Source organism: Nematolebias whitei, chromosome 8, assembly GCF_014905685.2.
Source record: "Nematolebias whitei isolate Nwh7 chromosome 8, NemWhi1, whole genome shotgun sequence".
Lineage (NCBI taxonomy): Eukaryota > Metazoa > Chordata > Actinopteri > Cyprinodontiformes > Rivulidae > Nematolebias > Nematolebias whitei.
The window spans coordinates 31,552,232-31,569,875 of NC_056505.1; the positions used below are offsets into that span (position 1 = coordinate 31,552,232).

General features: G+C 42.2%; 1 protein-coding gene across 1 annotated transcript in view; it reads left to right on the top strand.

The window, feature by feature from the left end:
• hmcn2 (hemicentin 2) overlaps positions 1 to 17,644 on the top strand; it is a 53,486-nt gene that overhangs the window by 21,041 nt on the left and 14,801 nt on the right. Inside the window, exons 10-36 of the mRNA XM_037680703.1 lie at positions 437 to 449; positions 712 to 868; positions 989 to 1,148; positions 5,291 to 5,418; positions 5,588 to 5,839; positions 7,313 to 7,396; positions 9,013 to 9,204; positions 9,304 to 9,434; positions 9,538 to 9,682; positions 9,913 to 10,039; positions 10,126 to 10,283; positions 11,259 to 11,537; positions 11,620 to 11,762; positions 13,091 to 13,241; positions 13,369 to 13,581; positions 13,668 to 13,781; positions 13,876 to 14,063; positions 14,162 to 14,258; positions 14,351 to 14,512; positions 14,628 to 14,741; positions 14,925 to 15,121; positions 15,332 to 15,413; positions 15,499 to 15,630; positions 15,708 to 15,851; positions 15,943 to 16,102; positions 16,519 to 16,643; positions 16,720 to 16,903. Of these exons, the coding sequence (XP_037536631.1) occupies positions 437 to 449; positions 712 to 868; positions 989 to 1,148; positions 5,291 to 5,418; positions 5,588 to 5,839; positions 7,313 to 7,396; positions 9,013 to 9,204; positions 9,304 to 9,434; positions 9,538 to 9,682; positions 9,913 to 10,039; positions 10,126 to 10,283; positions 11,259 to 11,537; positions 11,620 to 11,762; positions 13,091 to 13,241; positions 13,369 to 13,581; positions 13,668 to 13,781; positions 13,876 to 14,063; positions 14,162 to 14,258; positions 14,351 to 14,512; positions 14,628 to 14,741; positions 14,925 to 15,121; positions 15,332 to 15,413; positions 15,499 to 15,630; positions 15,708 to 15,851; positions 15,943 to 16,102; positions 16,519 to 16,643; positions 16,720 to 16,903 (4,032 nt within the window). The remainder of the gene's footprint in view (positions 1 to 436; positions 450 to 711; positions 869 to 988; positions 1,149 to 5,290; positions 5,419 to 5,587; positions 5,840 to 7,312; positions 7,397 to 9,012; positions 9,205 to 9,303; positions 9,435 to 9,537; positions 9,683 to 9,912; positions 10,040 to 10,125; positions 10,284 to 11,258; positions 11,538 to 11,619; positions 11,763 to 13,090; positions 13,242 to 13,368; positions 13,582 to 13,667; positions 13,782 to 13,875; positions 14,064 to 14,161; positions 14,259 to 14,350; positions 14,513 to 14,627; positions 14,742 to 14,924; positions 15,122 to 15,331; positions 15,414 to 15,498; positions 15,631 to 15,707; positions 15,852 to 15,942; positions 16,103 to 16,518; positions 16,644 to 16,719; positions 16,904 to 17,644) is intronic.

The following is a 17,644-nucleotide window of genomic DNA, read 5'->3' on the forward strand; positions in this document are numbered from 1 at the left end:
CCAAGAAGGTGCTATTTAAGAGACTGAGCTGAAAACAGCACCTCAGACTGAGGAAGTCTCTTGGATGAGAGACGAAACGTTTCTAGAATTTTTTTGCTTTGTTTTGCTTTTGTTTTTTTTGAATGTCCAGAGGACCAGATTGAACTTTTTTGGATTATTCACTTGAATTCTTCTGCATGATTCCTTTTGTTCTGTCAACAACATCTGGCTAAAATACAAGCAGATGTTACCTACAGTGGTCATTTATGAAGTGCTGAGATTTAAGAACCACAGTTATTATAAGTTTAACAAATAAAGAAAGGAAAAATGTCAAATGACTACCTTACATTGTGAACGTGGAGTTAATTACTGAGATAAAATGAACAAGCTGCTGTTTCCTTTATTACTGAAGAGAGACAGCTCTGCCTGTCTTATTTCTTCCACCAAACATTTTCAGTGGGCTCTCTTATGTAAAGTACATTTATTTTCTTGTCAGATAAAAGTGAATCTGTAAAAGGAATTTTATATGCAAAGCAAGTGCTTTCACAGCTGGCTGCATTCTTCTGTGTCCTGGATATTGTAGATAGAGAGCAATTCAACGGGCAGTCTAATTATGTTTGACATCAAAGATTGAGTTGTACACTTTAAACTAAGCTTAGCGTCTCTGCACTGTTGTGCATGTGAAGCTTTTACGGTATATTCTGTCTTCTGTTTTGGCTGCCATTCTTCCAGGGTAGACAACCTCTGCCCAGGGACCACTCCTCTTTGCAGCTTGACTCTGAATACATCCACATTTCTCATCCCACTGCTGACGACGCAGGGATCTACATCTGCACCGCCACCAGTCCTGTCGGCTATGCCAGTCGAGAAATCCAGCTTAGTGTCAACAGTAAGATAGAGAGATTTATAACAGGCTCCTAAATACAACATTTCAGTGTCAAACAGTTTACTGTGTAAAGCCACAAGAGCTAACATGGTTTTCATATGATGTTCTTTCGTTTCTTCCAAGCCATGCCAAGGATAACGGGCATGAGTGGCCATGACAACGTTGTAGAAGTGGCTGCAGAGGTGGGGACAGAAGTTGTCCTCCTCTGTGAGGTCCAGGGACGTCCTTCTCCGTTGGTCACATGGAGCCGAAATGGACATCCCATCCCCCCCGTCACAGCTGGGTAAGATAGAAGTCTTCAACTTCAATTAATGTGCAGTGAAATTAAGTATCAAGTGAAAAACAACTAGAGAAATTGCATTTCCTGTGAAAATGCAGTTTGAATGCTTATTGCTGCAGAGCTTGCTGAAAAATACCTGAAATTAGCTTAAAAATATGCTGAAATGGCACAACAAATCTAAATTAGCAGAAAAAAGCAGACAGAACACATATTTGCTGAATTAGGTTTAAATAAGCAGAAATGAGGGAAAAAAAACAGAAAATTTGCTTAAAAAAAGATGAAATTAGAAAAAAAAAATAGCTGAAAAATACTTGCAAAGGCAGGAAGAAGCTTAAGCTACCTGAAGGAAGAGGAAAAACTGAAATGACCCAAAAATGTGGAATCAGCTGAATAAGCTCAAATTAGCATCAAAAGAGCTAAATAGTAACTCAAAGAGCAGAAAAATCTGAAACTAGCAGAAAAAAGCTGAAAGGAGTATAACAAGATAAAAATAACATACAGAAGTTAATTATGCTGAAAGTAGCAGACGTTAACATGAAAAACTTAAATTTATCTGAAAACAGTTGAAATTAGCTACAAAAAAATGCTACAAAGCTAGCTGAAAAGGTCGCTCAAACTTAAATTAGCAGAAGAAAGCAGAAAGGACACATGTTTGCCCAATTATGCTGAAAGAAACAAAAAATGAGCATAAAAAGAGAAAATTATTTGAAAAAATATGAAATTAGCATCAAACAGCTGAAAAGTAGCTAAAAAAAGGCAGAAAGCAGCTTAAATTACCAGAAGTAAGTGGAGAGAGCACAATTTTGCTGAATTAGACTGAAAAAAGTATAAATTATTGCAAAAAATGTGGAATTATCCAAAAAAGCTAAAATTAGCATAAAATCAGATTATTAGTAGCTGAAATAGCAGAAGAAGCTGAAATGTGCAGAAATAAACTGAAAGGAGCATAACAAGCTGAAATTAGCAGAAAGTTAGAAAAAGCACAAAAATAATGTAAAGAGAAATAATCTAAAAGGATCACCAAAGCTGACAAAAACCCATCTCAAATTAGCTGAAAGTAGCTGAAAAAAGTTTGACTTCGCACAAGAAAGCTGAAAGAAGCTGAACTAGAACAAAATGTGAAAGGAGCAGTAAAAGATTGTAAACAGATCTAAAAATATGAAAGATGGAAAATGAGCTCAATTCATTTTCTATGAGGAAAAAGTGGCAGAAAAAGCCAAATATTTTGAAAAGCTAAAGTTGCACCAAAACCAAAAGTCATAGCACCCTTCTCCTGAACGAGCTGAACATTTTGATTTGATTTGTTGAAATAGCACAAAAACTGTGGAACGAAAAAGATGCTGAAAAATGTACGGAAGAAAAATGGATCTCAAAGTGAATGCTTCATAAACATTCACACAATAAATGTTCTCATCTTTACCAGTTCACCTTACCCAGTTTGAAATGTTCATCTGGCTCAGGTTGGCTAACATTCCTGGAGAGATGTTAATGTTTGGATTTCATTTTCATGCACCTTAAAGAGCAGCTAGACAGAGGCAGCAGTCTGCTGCAACGCTGTGTAGGCTTCACCCATAGTCTAAACTGAGGAGAAACATCTGGTTCCACATGGCCTGAATCCTTACTTTCATGTGTGGTCACCCTCGGTGCCGACAGGCTGGCTGATCTGAGACACACACTGGATGGATGACAGACTAACTCCCATGGCCAGACACCATACAGAGTGGTTTGGGGAGAAAAAGGAATGACAAGGGAGCTGAAGGCGATGGTGACTCAGATACTGTATGGCTTTTGTGGGGTCTGAAAGAAGGAACTAGTGGGGGTGGAGTGGTGGATGCTGGGAAGAAGGGAGGAATATGAACTGATAGAAAAAAAGGAGAACCAAGCTCTGTCTGCCTCATGTTTGACTTCCCTGGAGTGTTTCAGCAGTAAAACAACATGCTGACTCTTTACTAGTCATGTCTGATGAGAATAACACATCTCCGCGAACAACCCCCACATCCCATGCATATGCAGGATCTGTGGAAACAAGCAGACAGGGTAAAGATTTGTTCTCTCAGCCACACTTCGAGGGTCAGGGGAAATGAGCAGGGGGCCGCTGGTTGTGGAAACAAGTTGAATGAGTGGGCGGTGAGACTTCTACAACCCTGGATTCAGCCTTGTACTTGGAAAAAAGGCAGACGGTGGTCAGCGAAGACACAAAGATGTTCAACACCGTCTCAGAAGATGTGTCCGTTTTCTACCCAACGCTGACGAGGCCAGTTTGTCCCAGTTAGTCCCTGCGCCAGACTGTGTACACAGATGACCTGACACCAGTGTGGGGAGTGATGGATTGGTGAAGGGGGTGAAGGGGTGTGTGTTTGAGCTCTGCTGAGCTGCAGCCTGAGCACCGGCTGGCTGGCGCAGGAAGTTGTTTGGTTCTCCGGCTGAATGCTGCTGCCTCTCCTACGTTTGTTTCAGGAGGTGGGGGAACGATATTACACAATATAAGTGGAAATAGAGAGCTCTTTGTGCTGCCAGCTGGTTTCCACTTATACAACCATGTTATTGTTATAATTGAGTTGCTTACCAGACAGACTTATCTAAGATAAATTGCAGAAGTGTGTTTACTTTTCTGTATAATATGCAGCTGCACGTCTTCTGGTGTATTTCATATGACCATTAAGTCATTTAACATAACTGACCTACGTTCAGCCTGTTCACCGTACGTTTAATTGCTGCCGTTGTTGTTTTAAAGCAGAGTTTAACTTGACCTTTACCACAGAAAGCCTTTATGATTGTCAGCGATAAACACCTGTAAAAAAGAGTGAGCGGTGCTGAGTGAACTTTGTTCTCCATTTGGGTTTTCAAAGAGACAACCTGCATGACTTTACATTGAAGCCTCATTATTACACTAAGCTTTTGATTTTCAAATTATTTTTATTTCCTGGCCTCAGTGTGATAAACAGCATTTTGCTACACTTATAATTATTCTTCCCAACAGGAAGAAATGTGTGATTCTTTTTGAGTTTGGGATTTTTTTCCACATAATTTCATATCAAAGTTAGTTTGGGGAGATTACTGGATCTGATTGAGATCCAGACTTTAGTTTCTCATAACCCAGATCTCACAGATCCTTTCAAGGATTCAAGGATTCAAGGATTCAAGGTTCTTTATTTGTCATTCCATCACATGTTGTTCATGTGGTGGAATGACATTGTGTACACAGGGTCCCAGTTACATCCATCAATAAAATGTAAAAGAAAAACAGTGATTAGATCTAAGATATGACTTATGAAAAACATGTTAAACTAAAAATACACTAAGCACTAGTAGCATAAACATAATACGCCGAACAGCAGCACGAACATGAGTCTGTGTGAGCAGATGAGTACGAATGAATACAGTAACATTGAAACAGATCAGCAGCAACATGAAACAGATCAGCAGCAACATGATGTGATTTTTCACAGTGATTATTCTGGTTATATATTCATGAGTCTAAAAGCCTCAGGGTAGAAGCTGTTCCTCAGTCTAGTGGTTCTACACTTAATGCTCCTTAACCTCCTTCCTGAGGGGAGCAGGGCAAAAAGTGTGTGTGCTGGGTGAGTGTGGTCCTTCATGATGCAGTTGGCTCTCTTCCTGCATCTGGAGGTGTAGATGTCTGTGATGGGTGGGAGGCTGACTCCAACAGTCTTCTGTGCAGCCTTCACCACTCTCTGCAAAGCTTTTCTTTCTGCAGCTGTGCAGCCTCCACACCTTTCTTCTCCACGGCAACAAAACAATGCCACTGAACAAGGAGGCAGCTTCTCATGCATTCAAGGCCCATTCGCTCATTCTTATTTTATGATAAAAACAGACAAAACATTTGAAAGTGGGAAAAATCATCTGAAATGCAGAATGTCATTTTTTCATCTTGATATCTAAAGGAGCCGTCTTACAGAGGTACTGGCTGACCAGTACTTTGAAAAACTAGCTAATATCTTGATAAATATTTACTTATTCTGTGCTCATCTAAACGTATGCCTACTTCAATACAATTAATATCACATTGAAAAAAAAAGAATCAAAGCAGTTTTAAAAAAAGTAGAGCCTTCTATCTCATAAACTGTGGTAAAAGATCCTCTGTGACTGTTTTTTCACCTTTTTCTGCTTCTACCTCTCTCCAGGTTCACTGTTTTGCCCTCAGGCTCTCTGAGGATCACTGATGTGCGTCTGATTGATAGTAAACTGTACACCTGCACTGCAGAAAACCCAGCAGGCAACGTGTCTCTGAGCTACAATTTGCACGTCCAAGGTAACTCAACAGGGCTTTTGTTTGAAAGTTCAACTTTTATAAAGCTCAAAGCATTTTTTTTTCAACATGCTGACTTGCTGACATATTCTATACAATTTCATTACCTAATGTAAGCAAATCAGTAAAGAGCTGAATTATATTCCCTTGAACTAAATGTTTCCATTCTTAGTTAAGCCCAGGATTCAGCCAGCACCCTCCATCTTGAAAGCCCTGCTTGGACAAACAGTGACTCTGCCTTGTGTGGTCCAGGGAGAGCCAAAGCCCGAGATCAGCTGGTTCCACAACGGACAGCCTGTTGGCAAAAAGAACTCTGCGCCCCTAAAGATCCAGCACGTCAGCCTCACAGACCAGGGCATCTACCAGTGTGTGGCCAGAAATAGTGCTGGACTGGAGAAGCTAGAAATTAATCTGGAAGTTCTTGGTAAATGTTGCAATTTCAAGTCTCCACACTCTGCTTATCTTTTAAAAATGAACTATTGTATTTTCAGGCTCTGCTTGAAACAAATTCACTTTTGGGATCATTAGCTCCATCAGCCGAGGGTGGAGAAGAAACCTGTTAAAAACAAGTGTTTATTGTAAGTGTTGTCCCTTAAAGGCACACTTAGAAGCAGAGTGAAAAGTTGCCTGTCATGAAGAGTGAGTGGCAGGATTATTTTAAAGAAGGAAATAAAACATGTTTTTAGTCTGCTTCTGTAGAACGGAGTGTTGCACAGAGTCTGTACTGAGCCTGTGGGGGTAAAGCCTTGTCTAAGCTTTTCAACCTTCTGTCAAGCTCTTATAAATGAAGACAAGTTGGACTTCTGGTGTCCTTCCAGTTTCAATCAGATCGGACCAAGGTCTAGATCAGGGGTCTGTAACCTTATTGATCAAAAGAGCCATTTCTGTCCCTTCACTCACTAAATAAAACACATCTGGAGCCACAAAACCTGCTACAGCTGTGATTATCAACTGATGGCCCATGGGCCACTGAGTTTGTTGGAGTGGGGGATTTTCTGGCCAGTGGGGGCGACATTATAAAACTAAAATCACATCATGAATTTTAACATTTATTGATATTTTCACATTTAAAGACAAAAAATGATCATATCAAGTAAAGAAAGAAAATAATTATAGTTTATACTAATTTTGATAAAAATTAAAACACCGAGCTCTGCAGGCCTATGTGAGGAATGATAAATATCAGGCGGGGCTGCGGTAGCTTGGTGGCCATTCTTGTAATCCTGAGGTTGGGAGTTGGAGTCCAGGTTGTGTTAGGAAGGGCATCCGGCGTAAAAAAGAAAAAAGAAAAGACAAATCTTTCATGCGAGTGGTGACCCCTGAAGAAGGGAGCAGCCGAAAGAAACTTACTTCAACAATTTCCTGCAGGATGAATAAAGTTCTTATCTCATCTTACTAGTAGTTATCAGGCAAAAATTTGACAATAAAACTGCCAAAACTAGCCTTTTCTGTTGTGGGTATAAAAATCAATACAATTACATTTCATTAAGTTTTAGTCAAAGCTTCAAAGAGCCGCCGATGAGCGACTGAAGAGCCACATGTGGCCCCAGAGCCGCAGGTTGTAGACCCTTGTCTAGATTTTTCTGTATCAAGTCTTGTGTCCATCAGACATGGGCGTCTCAAGAACCTATTTATGTTCTTCCACTAATTTATACATTCCACCCCTTTAAACCACCCTTCCAATTTACATCCTTCTTAGTCCTTTCCAACTTAGGTTCCTGCTTATCTTCTATCTTTGATATCATACATTTCAGTACTCCGTCTCAAACGTAATCAGTCATGTGCGTATATAAACTGTGGCAGAACTAGCATAAGGGTTCTAAATTGAATGAGTGATTTTCTTTTATTCTCCTTGAAGGTTTGAACTGACACGTATCATGTCCATCTGTCCTCACAGAGGCCCCGTTCTTTGCAGAACCTGGAGATGCCATCATGGAGAAAGTAGTGAACCGCAAGGTCATCATCCCCTGTCGAGCCGAAGGTATGAATGAGTCACTGATGAGTCAGCGCATACAGATCGAAAAGGTGAAATTTACAGGGTGCAAATTTCAGGGTTTACGGTTAATGCCTCTTCTTTAGTTATAGCTTCCATGACATAAGGAGGAATAAAATTCTAATTTAAAAGTGCAGTGTCTCATCAGAGACAAGCAGCTGTCTATGCATAAAAAAAATCTCTATGTCATCATGGCAGCATTCCAAAAGCTCCTGTTTTATCAGAGCTCACTGTTGCATATTCACGTCTGTGGATATGTTGAAGGATACTTACTCTCTGACAGCAAACATTTAATGCTTGTGTGAAGCTGTGCCATGGTAACCAGCTCATTGAGAGAAGGTGAGGGCTGTGTCTAATGTGGAGCAACAGCTGGAACATCGGTCTGCCTGCTGCCTCAGTGAGCCACATCTGCTTTCCTCTGCACCGCGGCCTGCTGGGAGAGGAATCCTAATTACAGGCTGCTGCCGGCAGATAAAGGACAGAGATGTCTGAGTTGCACCATGAAGCACAGGAAGCGGTGGATGAAACCAAACTATCCCTCCTTGTACACGAGCGGGCAGACAGCAGCATGCTCTATAGGGCTCATGCAGAAATCCTTGATGCTCTTGACACCCAAGAGAGGCAGTCAATGGCAGGAAATGAGGATCTCTCTCTGCACTGTTCCCTCAAGAGCTTTTTATATGAGCAAGTAAATGCATGTCTGCCAGAAGCATATTATTATTTCACCAACAAACGTTCTGCATTGATGTAGGTAGTGATTCAAAAAGCACATGAAAAGGTTAATCCCTTACTGAGGACTCAAGGAAAAAACATAAATATCAGTATACTAATGAGATCTGTTATCAACTAAACCAGAGATCTGCATGCATTTCCTCCCAGCGATGACATAATTTGTTTCAGCGCTCTTAAACTGTAAACATGTGTTCGGAGAAGCAACATAACATCACTGATGGTGTCCTGCGGTTAGCATATTATGGACTGGAGACAAGTGCTGGGATGATTTCCCACCTCAGCTCTGTTTGTATGTAACGCCTCTGGAAATAGTCTGCGTTGTGTTTCCCTCCAGTGGGCTGCTCCATCATGGTGACTCAATCCGATGTGTTGGGTACAAAATAAAAACTTTCACATTTTCTCCGTTCCACCTACCTCCTGTGGACTATTTCCACCTCTTTAATACCCAGTAACTGACAAAACACATCTGTTTCAGGCTCCTGAGTTAAGGTGTCTTTTCCTTTTAACTGCCTATTCGACCTCTCATATTCCTACAGCTTTAGTCTCTTGTTTCAGCGTTTGGTAATAAATCTTGAGTACTGTCTTAAATATTTCTTTGTACCTTGCTCCAGGATGCTGTGGATTTTTTATGTGAGTCTGACCTTGGAATATTATGCCTGCAGGCCACAAGAACTAACTGTTTTGGCAGTCTTGCCTGCTGTCCAGCAGATAAATCGAGCGCTGGCATTTTCTGAGTCTGGGCTGCTTGCCCAAAAAGTTTGTCTGTAGAAAATCAGAGAGATGGAAGTCACTTTTCTTTTTGTCAGACATTGCCAATAAAGTTTTTTATGGCCTTGCTCAAAACCATTTCCTTTTCCCAATATCATCTGCAGGTTCACCTCGTCCCAAAGTGCGCTGGTTCAAGAATGGCTTGGAGATACACCCCGAACAATCAGAGCTCTCTGTGGCGAGAGATGGAGCTCTTGTAATTAGCGCAGCATCTGCCAGCCACAGCGGAGACTTCAAATGTGTGGCAACCAATGAGGCAGGCTCTGTAGAGAGAAAGACTAGGTTGAAAGTAAATGGTGAGGATTTAATTATAGCTCCTTAGCCACTCTGGTCTGATAACAACACACATTTGTCATAGCAATGACACACATTCCTATCTTTTTGTCCTACTTTAGTTCCCCCAGAGATCCCAGATGACGGCCAGCCACTAAACCTCACTGTCACCCTGAAGCAGCCTCTCACTCTGGGCTGTGATGCTTTTGGCATCCCTTCTCCATCAGTAACCTGGACTAAAGATGGTCACCTGGTGAGTGAGTCACCTGTATCTTTAGGTGTGCAATGCCACCAAGTGGCTATTGATTCCATCATAGTCAAACCCAAAGCTTTACAGAGTTGATCTCTTGGTCCAGGTGGACAGCCCTGGGGTGTATCTGCAGAACGCCAACAGGTTGCTCCGAATCTACCGAGTTCAGCCTGAACATGCAGGACAGTTTGTGTGTACAGCTCAAAACACAGCCGGAAAGAAGAGACGAGAATACAACATAGTGGTGCAAGGTGAGCTCATAAAGCTTGTGTCCAGATGGTATTTAAACAAGTAGGAGATGTGCAAAATACTGTCTTTTATTACACCACCTAAAGAGGTACTTGATCTTGCCATTATTTTGGTGCTGACCTCAGAGTATGTGAACTGCAAGTTACCATCTATAACAGTACTGTAATAAGTAATCAGTGATAAGGTATCTTCTTAAAAGAAAATGCTAATAGATATCTACTGTTATGTGCAGCTCCACCGGTGATCTCGGGAACGTCCCGACTGCAGGAACTAACTGTGGTGCGGGGTCAGGAGGTGGAGTTTCAGTGCCTAGTTAGTGGACAACCAGCTCCCAGAGTGGAATGGAGTCGCGATGGAGAGTAGGGTTCACTAACAGTTTATTGATGTGACATTCACCAGTGCACACACAAAGCTGCAATCATCCATTACTTCCTTTTCTCTCCAGGGTACTGTCCCGTGATGGAGATCCACATGTGGAGTTTCTGGAAGATGGTCAGGTGCTGAGGGTGACGTCAGTAAGACTGAGGGACCAGGGGCTTTACCAGTGTCTGGCCAGGAACAGCGCAGGAACACAGATGCGTCAGTTCAGACTTACAGTTCAAGGTGCTGATCGTTTGCTTTCTAACACATACACGCACACGCACACATGCATGCAAACCATGTACCTGTACTTCCAAGTGTAACGACTATAATTTGGCTGAGAAACCTAATCTATGTAAGAAAATGAAATAAACAATTCAGGTTTTTGACAAGAAATTCAGTAGAAAGATTGTGAACATCTTACCTGTTTCAGATGACTGTGTTAACAACTTGAGATGAAATTTTTTTACACGGTCATTTACATTTTCATTCTGTGGTTGTTTGTAAACACAGAGTTGTTTGTAAACACAAATAGTGGCAGCTGTAGCACTTCTGGTGCAGATTGAAGCACTTCCTGTAGGAATATTATAATTCTACTAGAATAATTGGGTAATGCAAAAACTTACAGAAAATGACAAGTTAAATTAATTACCCAGTAATTAGTTAATTCAAAGTAGCATTTGCATAAACAGAAATAATTAAATTTTCAGAACTGAGTGGTTTGAAAGCAGCAGCAAAACACTTTGGTCTTGATCCCACTTGGACTACTCGTTAACTCGTCAATCCATTCAAAATTAAACATTCTCCCAAAAAATTCTCCAAACTTGAGTTTGTTCAAGCAGCTATCTACAACAGGTAAGATGCTGATTGTTCATAACCTTTCCACATAACTCCATGTATCAGAAACCAGAACCTCAAACTATTTGAACTTCTGCAGACCATTTCTGTGTCAGCTACTGCTGTTAACTGACACCAGTACAGTGCTGATTAAGTAATAATGGAGTATAATAATTATTTTAAGTGTGTTAATATCTAAACACCATCAGCTTTTTGAGAACACGTTTAAAACTGGAAATGTTTTCCTTCACACTAGGAGCATGTGCTGTGATTGCTCACTGCTGTAGATCATCATGCATTTCTGTAGAGGCTCAAAAAGGATTCATTCACTTGATACATTAGGCTACTAAAATGGCACTTATTATGCTGTTTCTTTTCTAGCTCCCCCCATAATCAAGGGGGTGAATGAGACCTCAGAGGTGTCAGTGGTACTGGGTTTCCCCTCAGTCCTCCCCTGTAATGCCGAGGGCTCACCTACCCCCAGTATCACGTGGCTAAAGGACAACCAGCCCCTCGTGTCCACGCCTCAGGTGACATACACCAACGGAGGGCAGGCTCTGCGGCTGGGCTCAGCGCAGGGAGACAGCAGCGGCCTTTACACCTGCAGAGCAACAAATCCAGCCGGCACGACCTTCAAACACTACTCACTCAGTGTTCTGGGTAAAAATCATGTCCGATACAACTCTCAGGTGCTGGAAACAGATTTTATAATATTTCTCATTTTCTCTCTCTCTCTCATCAGTTCCTCCACAGATAGAAGGAGAATCTTCATCCTTCACATTTGCTGGTCATGATGAAAAAGTGAAGATTAATGGGAGTTTAACTTTGTCTTGTATGGCCAAAGGTTTTCCTGAGCCTAAAGTTCACTGGTTCAAAGATGGTCAGGTTGGTGTGTTGTACTTATAAACTGCATCTAAAAGAAAATTCCTCTGAGAGATTCATGCACCAAAATCTCACCTGTACCATCCTCTACTGACAACCAGCAGGAACTACAACAGCCACCACAAACTATAGATCCACCCCCACACTCACAGTTTTATGCGATGAATAAGCAAGTTAATTATAGCAAAGATATATTCAAGAAAAATCCAGTAATTAAACACTGCAGGCCTCATCTGTGACAATAATATATAGTTTTTTCTACTCAACTTGTAATTTACAAGTTTGATGTTCAGTTTGTGAGCACACTGTGTTACATTACAAACCATAAATTAGGCACATCTGAATCTGATGTTGCATGGATTCATTTTTCTACATTTAGAAATTTGGTTGAATAGTTTTTGTTTTATTTTAACTCTGAAAATGATACCATTACAAATGCTGGTAATGGCAGGCAAAACGTTGTCTTGAAAAAAGGAGTCTATAAAAGAAAAGAAAAAAAGATATCTAACAAAAACAGAAAAGAGCAGCAGAATCAAATGACTCTCAGCATTCATTTGTCTAATATCGTATTTTGCGCACTATACGTCGCTCCGGAGTAAAGGTCTCATCAGTCAAAAAATGCCTCAGGAAGAGGGTATAAAAACATATATAAGTCACATTTATTATGCGTCACCGCTGATCCCTGGGAAACGTGGGCTGGTGCCGTGCCAAAAATCAACAGGCGGCCGCGGGAGCGCACACAGGAGGACTTGCTGTTGCAGTTCTTTGAAATCTAACAAGATTAACACTTAAAAATAATTATTTGTTTTCTCGACATTATAGCAAAGGTGTGCCTCAGTTTAAGTTTTCCTTAATAAATGCACTTTAATGGTCAAAACAGCTTCATTTTGCCTGGGCGGCGCGGTCGTGTCACACAGAGAACAGTCCGTCCCGTTCAGCAGCCGTGCCCCGTCCCTCCACTACTGGAGTGGGGAGGAAGTGGAGGCAGTGAGGCGTGGGGTCTGCAGCTCAGTACAGGAAAGGTGACGCTGTAGAGCCACCTTCGTCCCTGGACTCTTCCAGACCGACCCAGAGCTGGTCGCGGCGCACCACCGCAGAGGTAATGCGCCCGCTGGGAGCCAGCCAGTCGTCAGTATGAATGAACATTTAACACATCAATCCAAAATGGCGTCATGAATAGGTGAAAAAAAAACGTATATAGGTCACTTCGGACTATACATTGCAAGACTGGCCAAACTATTAAAAAAATTACAACTTATAGTCCAGAAAATATGGTAATTGCTTAAAAGGCATTTCACCAAACTTTAAAATCTTCGATTTTTCTCCATTAGCTGCTGACTGGAAACCACCCGGCTGACATTCAGGAGAATGGCAACTTCCTCCACATAGAGAATGCCTTGCTGACCCATGAAGGCCAGTACACCTGTGTGGTCACCAACTCCGCAGGAGAGGACAAGAGAGATTTTCACGTCACAATCCAAGGTGTGTTAGTTCCTTCAGATCATCACTGGTGGTTTAGATTCTGGTCAAACCGTTCTGCGAGACATTTTAAAGTAAAGAAATCGTTCTGATTTGGTATAAAGTGATCAAACTTGTGTTTTGTTTTAAGTTCCACCCATCTTCCAACGCGTGACAAACAAGTTAGCAGCCTGGGGCCAGGCACATGAGGGGGACAATGAAGACATGGTGGAGAGGAGAGAGGTTGTCCTCGGTCATTCAGTCAGCCTGTCCTGTGAGAGCAATGCCATCCCTCGACCAAAACTCAGCTGGTACAAGGATGGACGAAAGCTCACGTCTGCTGATGGAGTGGCTCTTCTTCCAGGTCAGGTGGAACTCCTTCAGGCATGACCTAAACCAGCAGTTTTGCTCCTCAGTATCATATTTATGAATCATGCTTTATTTTTCCAGAAGGCCAGGTGCTGCAGATCACCCGAGTGCAGCAGGAGGATGCTGGGAGGTACACGTGCCAGGCTGTGAATGAAGCAGGGGAGGACCACATGCATTTTGAGCTGGAGGTCCTCAGTAAGCAACATGTGGTTTAATAATTTTTAACAATGCAAAAATGTAAGTGATTAAAGCGATACACTATTATTTATTTTGTTTCTCCCATGTTTAGTTCCTCCTGTCATTCTGGGAGCTTCGGAGGAGTTTATGGAGGAGATGGGTGCAGTGGTCAACAGCACTGTGGTTCTGCATTGTGACGTGACTGGACATCCGGCTCCGGTCATCTCCTGGCTGAGAGATGGACAGCCGGTGCACACAGACTCACAGCACCACATCATCGAGGACGGGGCACGACTTCAGGTTAGCTTCCGATCACTTCAGGAGATTTACCGGCGAGTAATCAGACCCTCCTGGAACATTTTGTGTAGAGAAATAACACTTTATTCCCAAACCCTCAGCTCCTCAATGTCCAGGTTTCAGACATGGCAGGATATTCTTGTGTTGCTGAGAATAAGGTTGGAACTGTTGAGAAGCTTTTCAGTCTGATGGTCCAAGGTAGGAAACCACTTCCTGTAAATATGATCAGAACCTCTCTAACGATAAAAGATGCACTAACTGGTGTCTTCTCCATAAACTGTATTTTTCAGTGCCTCCTCGAATAACTGGACCAAATGAGGAGGAGGTGAGTGTCATTGAGGGTCACATGGTGTCACTGATGTGTGACGTCCAAGCATACCCTCCCCCAGAGATCACATGGACCAGGGACGGGCAGCTCCTCCGTTTCAGCACCTCCATCCACATCCTGCCAGGTCAGTCATCGGTCAACTGCAATGCCCAAATAATTTAGCCACCAGCAACATTTCCTTTCTTGAAATCTAATACTGGCACTGATATTACATTTCACATATATACCTTCTATTAAAGGTGGCCAGATGTTACAGTTGCCTGAGGCAGGACTGGACGATGCAGGGCAATACGTGTGCACGGCCACCAACTCAGCAGGGCAGGCCCAGAAGAGCATTCTGCTTAGTGTCTATGGTGAGCAAATCCATGGCAATCCATCAGCACAATTCAGCTTCAAATGCACATGATCAAATCTGTAAAAAGATTGTTCATGTAATAGTTGTTAGTAGCAGTAACCCAGCTGTGACAGAGGATGGTCCTGATGTGACTCATACCAATTCTGAACGAATCAAACTCTTCTCTATGTGTGTTCAACAGTCCCTCCCTCCTTGAAGCCCCGGCTTGACGTTGACGCAGACACAGTGACCCCTCATGTTGGTAAATCAGTCATCCTGAGATGTGAAGCCCAAGGTGTTCCTGAGCCAGAACTCACATGGTACAAGAATGGTCTTCAACTGGCTTCAGGGAACGGGCTGAAGATAGACCACCACCAGCTGGAGATCATGAGAGTACAGGTCGGGACAGATTCAATAAATCGTGCTCGTGTCCTACAGCAAACAAAACAAAATGTATTTCAAGTGGCTTTCAGCAACTCTTTTCAAACAGACTTTCTATGTTTATTGATGTGTATTGACATAAATTCATGGCATATGTGACATAATCATTTATTTGAACCAGAGCACTGTTTGGCTACATAACCACAGCCTTTCCCCTCTGCTTAATAGATCACAGATGGTGGCACATATACTTGCAAAGTGTCCAATGTGGCTGGACAGGTGGACAGGACATTCAGACTGATGATTCATGGTAAGAATCCCTGTAAAGTGAGTGTTAATGTTCAACCATCAATGGTGTACATGTTTGGGCTTACAGCAGAAATGTGTTTCCACAGTTCTACCAAAGCTTGATGGACCCCTGAGGGAGATTCTAAATTATACTTTGGGTTCCCATGTGGCCCTGGTGTGTGAGGCCACAGGAGTACCTGTCCCCAGCATTACCTGGCTCAAAGATGGAACTCCTATAGGTAGGTAGAGAGGCAGTGATGGAGGAAATTGTACATGTCATGTGTGACAGCTAAAATATGCAGATGTTCTTGCTCAGAGAGCAGTTTGCAGTGGCAGTGGTCTGTCCGAGGTCACAGACTGGAGCTGGGGCCTCTGAGCTTGTCCCATGCAGGGACATACACATGTGTAGCCAAGAACAGCGAGGGACAAATACAGAAAGACTACACACTTGTGGTGCAAGGTACACACTTTTCTTCTTCTTCTACATGGAACTGTGTTTACACGTGTCCTATACGTATACGGGAATGGGTTTGAATCTTTGCGTCTCCCAGTACCGCCCACCATCCTGGACTCTGACCAAGCATCTGATGTAAGTGCACCCATGGGAGAGGAGCTGAGCCTGGAGTGCAGAGCTAACGGACTCCCCACACCGCACATCAGCTGGCTAAAAGACGGAGTACCTTTAGAGAGATCGGACACACGCCACATCTCGTAAGTCATTTCAAGTTCCTCTGGATTGAAAGTTCAAGTAACTGGAACAATAATAATCTTCTTGTAGCTCTCAGAAGCAGTTCAGTTTTTTTACATGTACAATAAGGACCATCATCTCAATTTCCTGAAGATTTGTAATATTATACCACTAATCATCATGGAGGATAATGAACGTGCCAACAAAACGATTTATAGTCTCTGGTGCCATTTCACCATGAGGACTACCAAGAGCAGCTGTTTTACAGCTGTTTGTGTTCATCACAACTTCATCAGCCAGAAAAAACAAATTTGTTTGTGTGAAAATCAAGGGGATGATGATGAGAGCCATGATGAGATAATTCTCAGCTTCATAGGTGGGGAAAGTTTAGACAGAAAACAATGATGTTAAAACATTAAGCGTGTTTCAATCCCTGCAGTGTGACCCAAGATGGGAGCACATTAACCCTAATGAGGCCTGGCCCTGAGGATTCTGGGACATACACCTGCTCAGCTGTCAGCCCAGCAGGCCAGGAGAGCAAAATCTACACCCTTGTTGTTCTAGGTTGGTAAAAACATAGATTTGATCTTTGTTAAAGCTCAAGAGTTGTTTATTTTAACTTGTTTTGGTTTAATCACAGTTCCACCATCTATCTCTGGTGAGACCACCATCCCCAGAGAGGTGCAGGTCACACAGGACAGCATGGTGACTCTGGAGTGTCAGGCAGCAGGAAACCCTCCGCCTCAGATCAGCTGGCTGAAGAATGGCCGTCCTCTGCTCCTCTCCACTCGCACACGCCTCCTCTCTGGTGACTCTCTTCTCAGGTCAGTTTAAATCATTGCATCAATGTTTGAAACATATTACATTTTGAATGACTGAAACCAGACTGAAGGTTTTTCAGTCTGGTTTTAAACAATTACACAGCACTGAAACAGCTTGGTAAAAGTTTGTAACAACATTCTTTTAGCAAATGATTCTGATCAGTTTGTGAACCTTGTACTCCTGGACTTTACTGCTGCTTTTGACAGTATTGACCACAGTATCCTTTTATTGTGGTAAGAACACTTGGTTGGGATTATTGGTGCTGCATTAGAATGGCTCCGTTCTTCTCTGAGCGACAGGAGTTTTTGTGTTAATGTTGGTAATAGTTTATCTGTTTCAGTGCCTCTTTCCTGCGTGGTCCCGCAAGGCTCTATTATTGGGCCCTTTCTGTTTTCATTGTATCTGCTCCCTTGGGGTCTATCCTGAGGAAACATGGTCTTTCATTTCATTGCTATGCTGATGATTATCAGATTTATCTGCCCTTAAAACCAAATAGTTCTTACCCTCTGTTAAAATGTCTTGATAACATTAAGGCATGGATGGCTTCAAACTTTTTAAGTTTCAACGCTTAGAAAACTGAAGTCATTGTGTTTAGCTCTAGCTCTACTGCTGTCTCTATTTCTGTTAACCTTGACTCCCTTGAGCCATAAGCAGTCCATCTCAAATCTTGGGATGGTTTTAGACTCTGACTTCAAGTTCTACAAAAAACAACAACAACTAGTTAAGGCAGATAGCTAAACTTA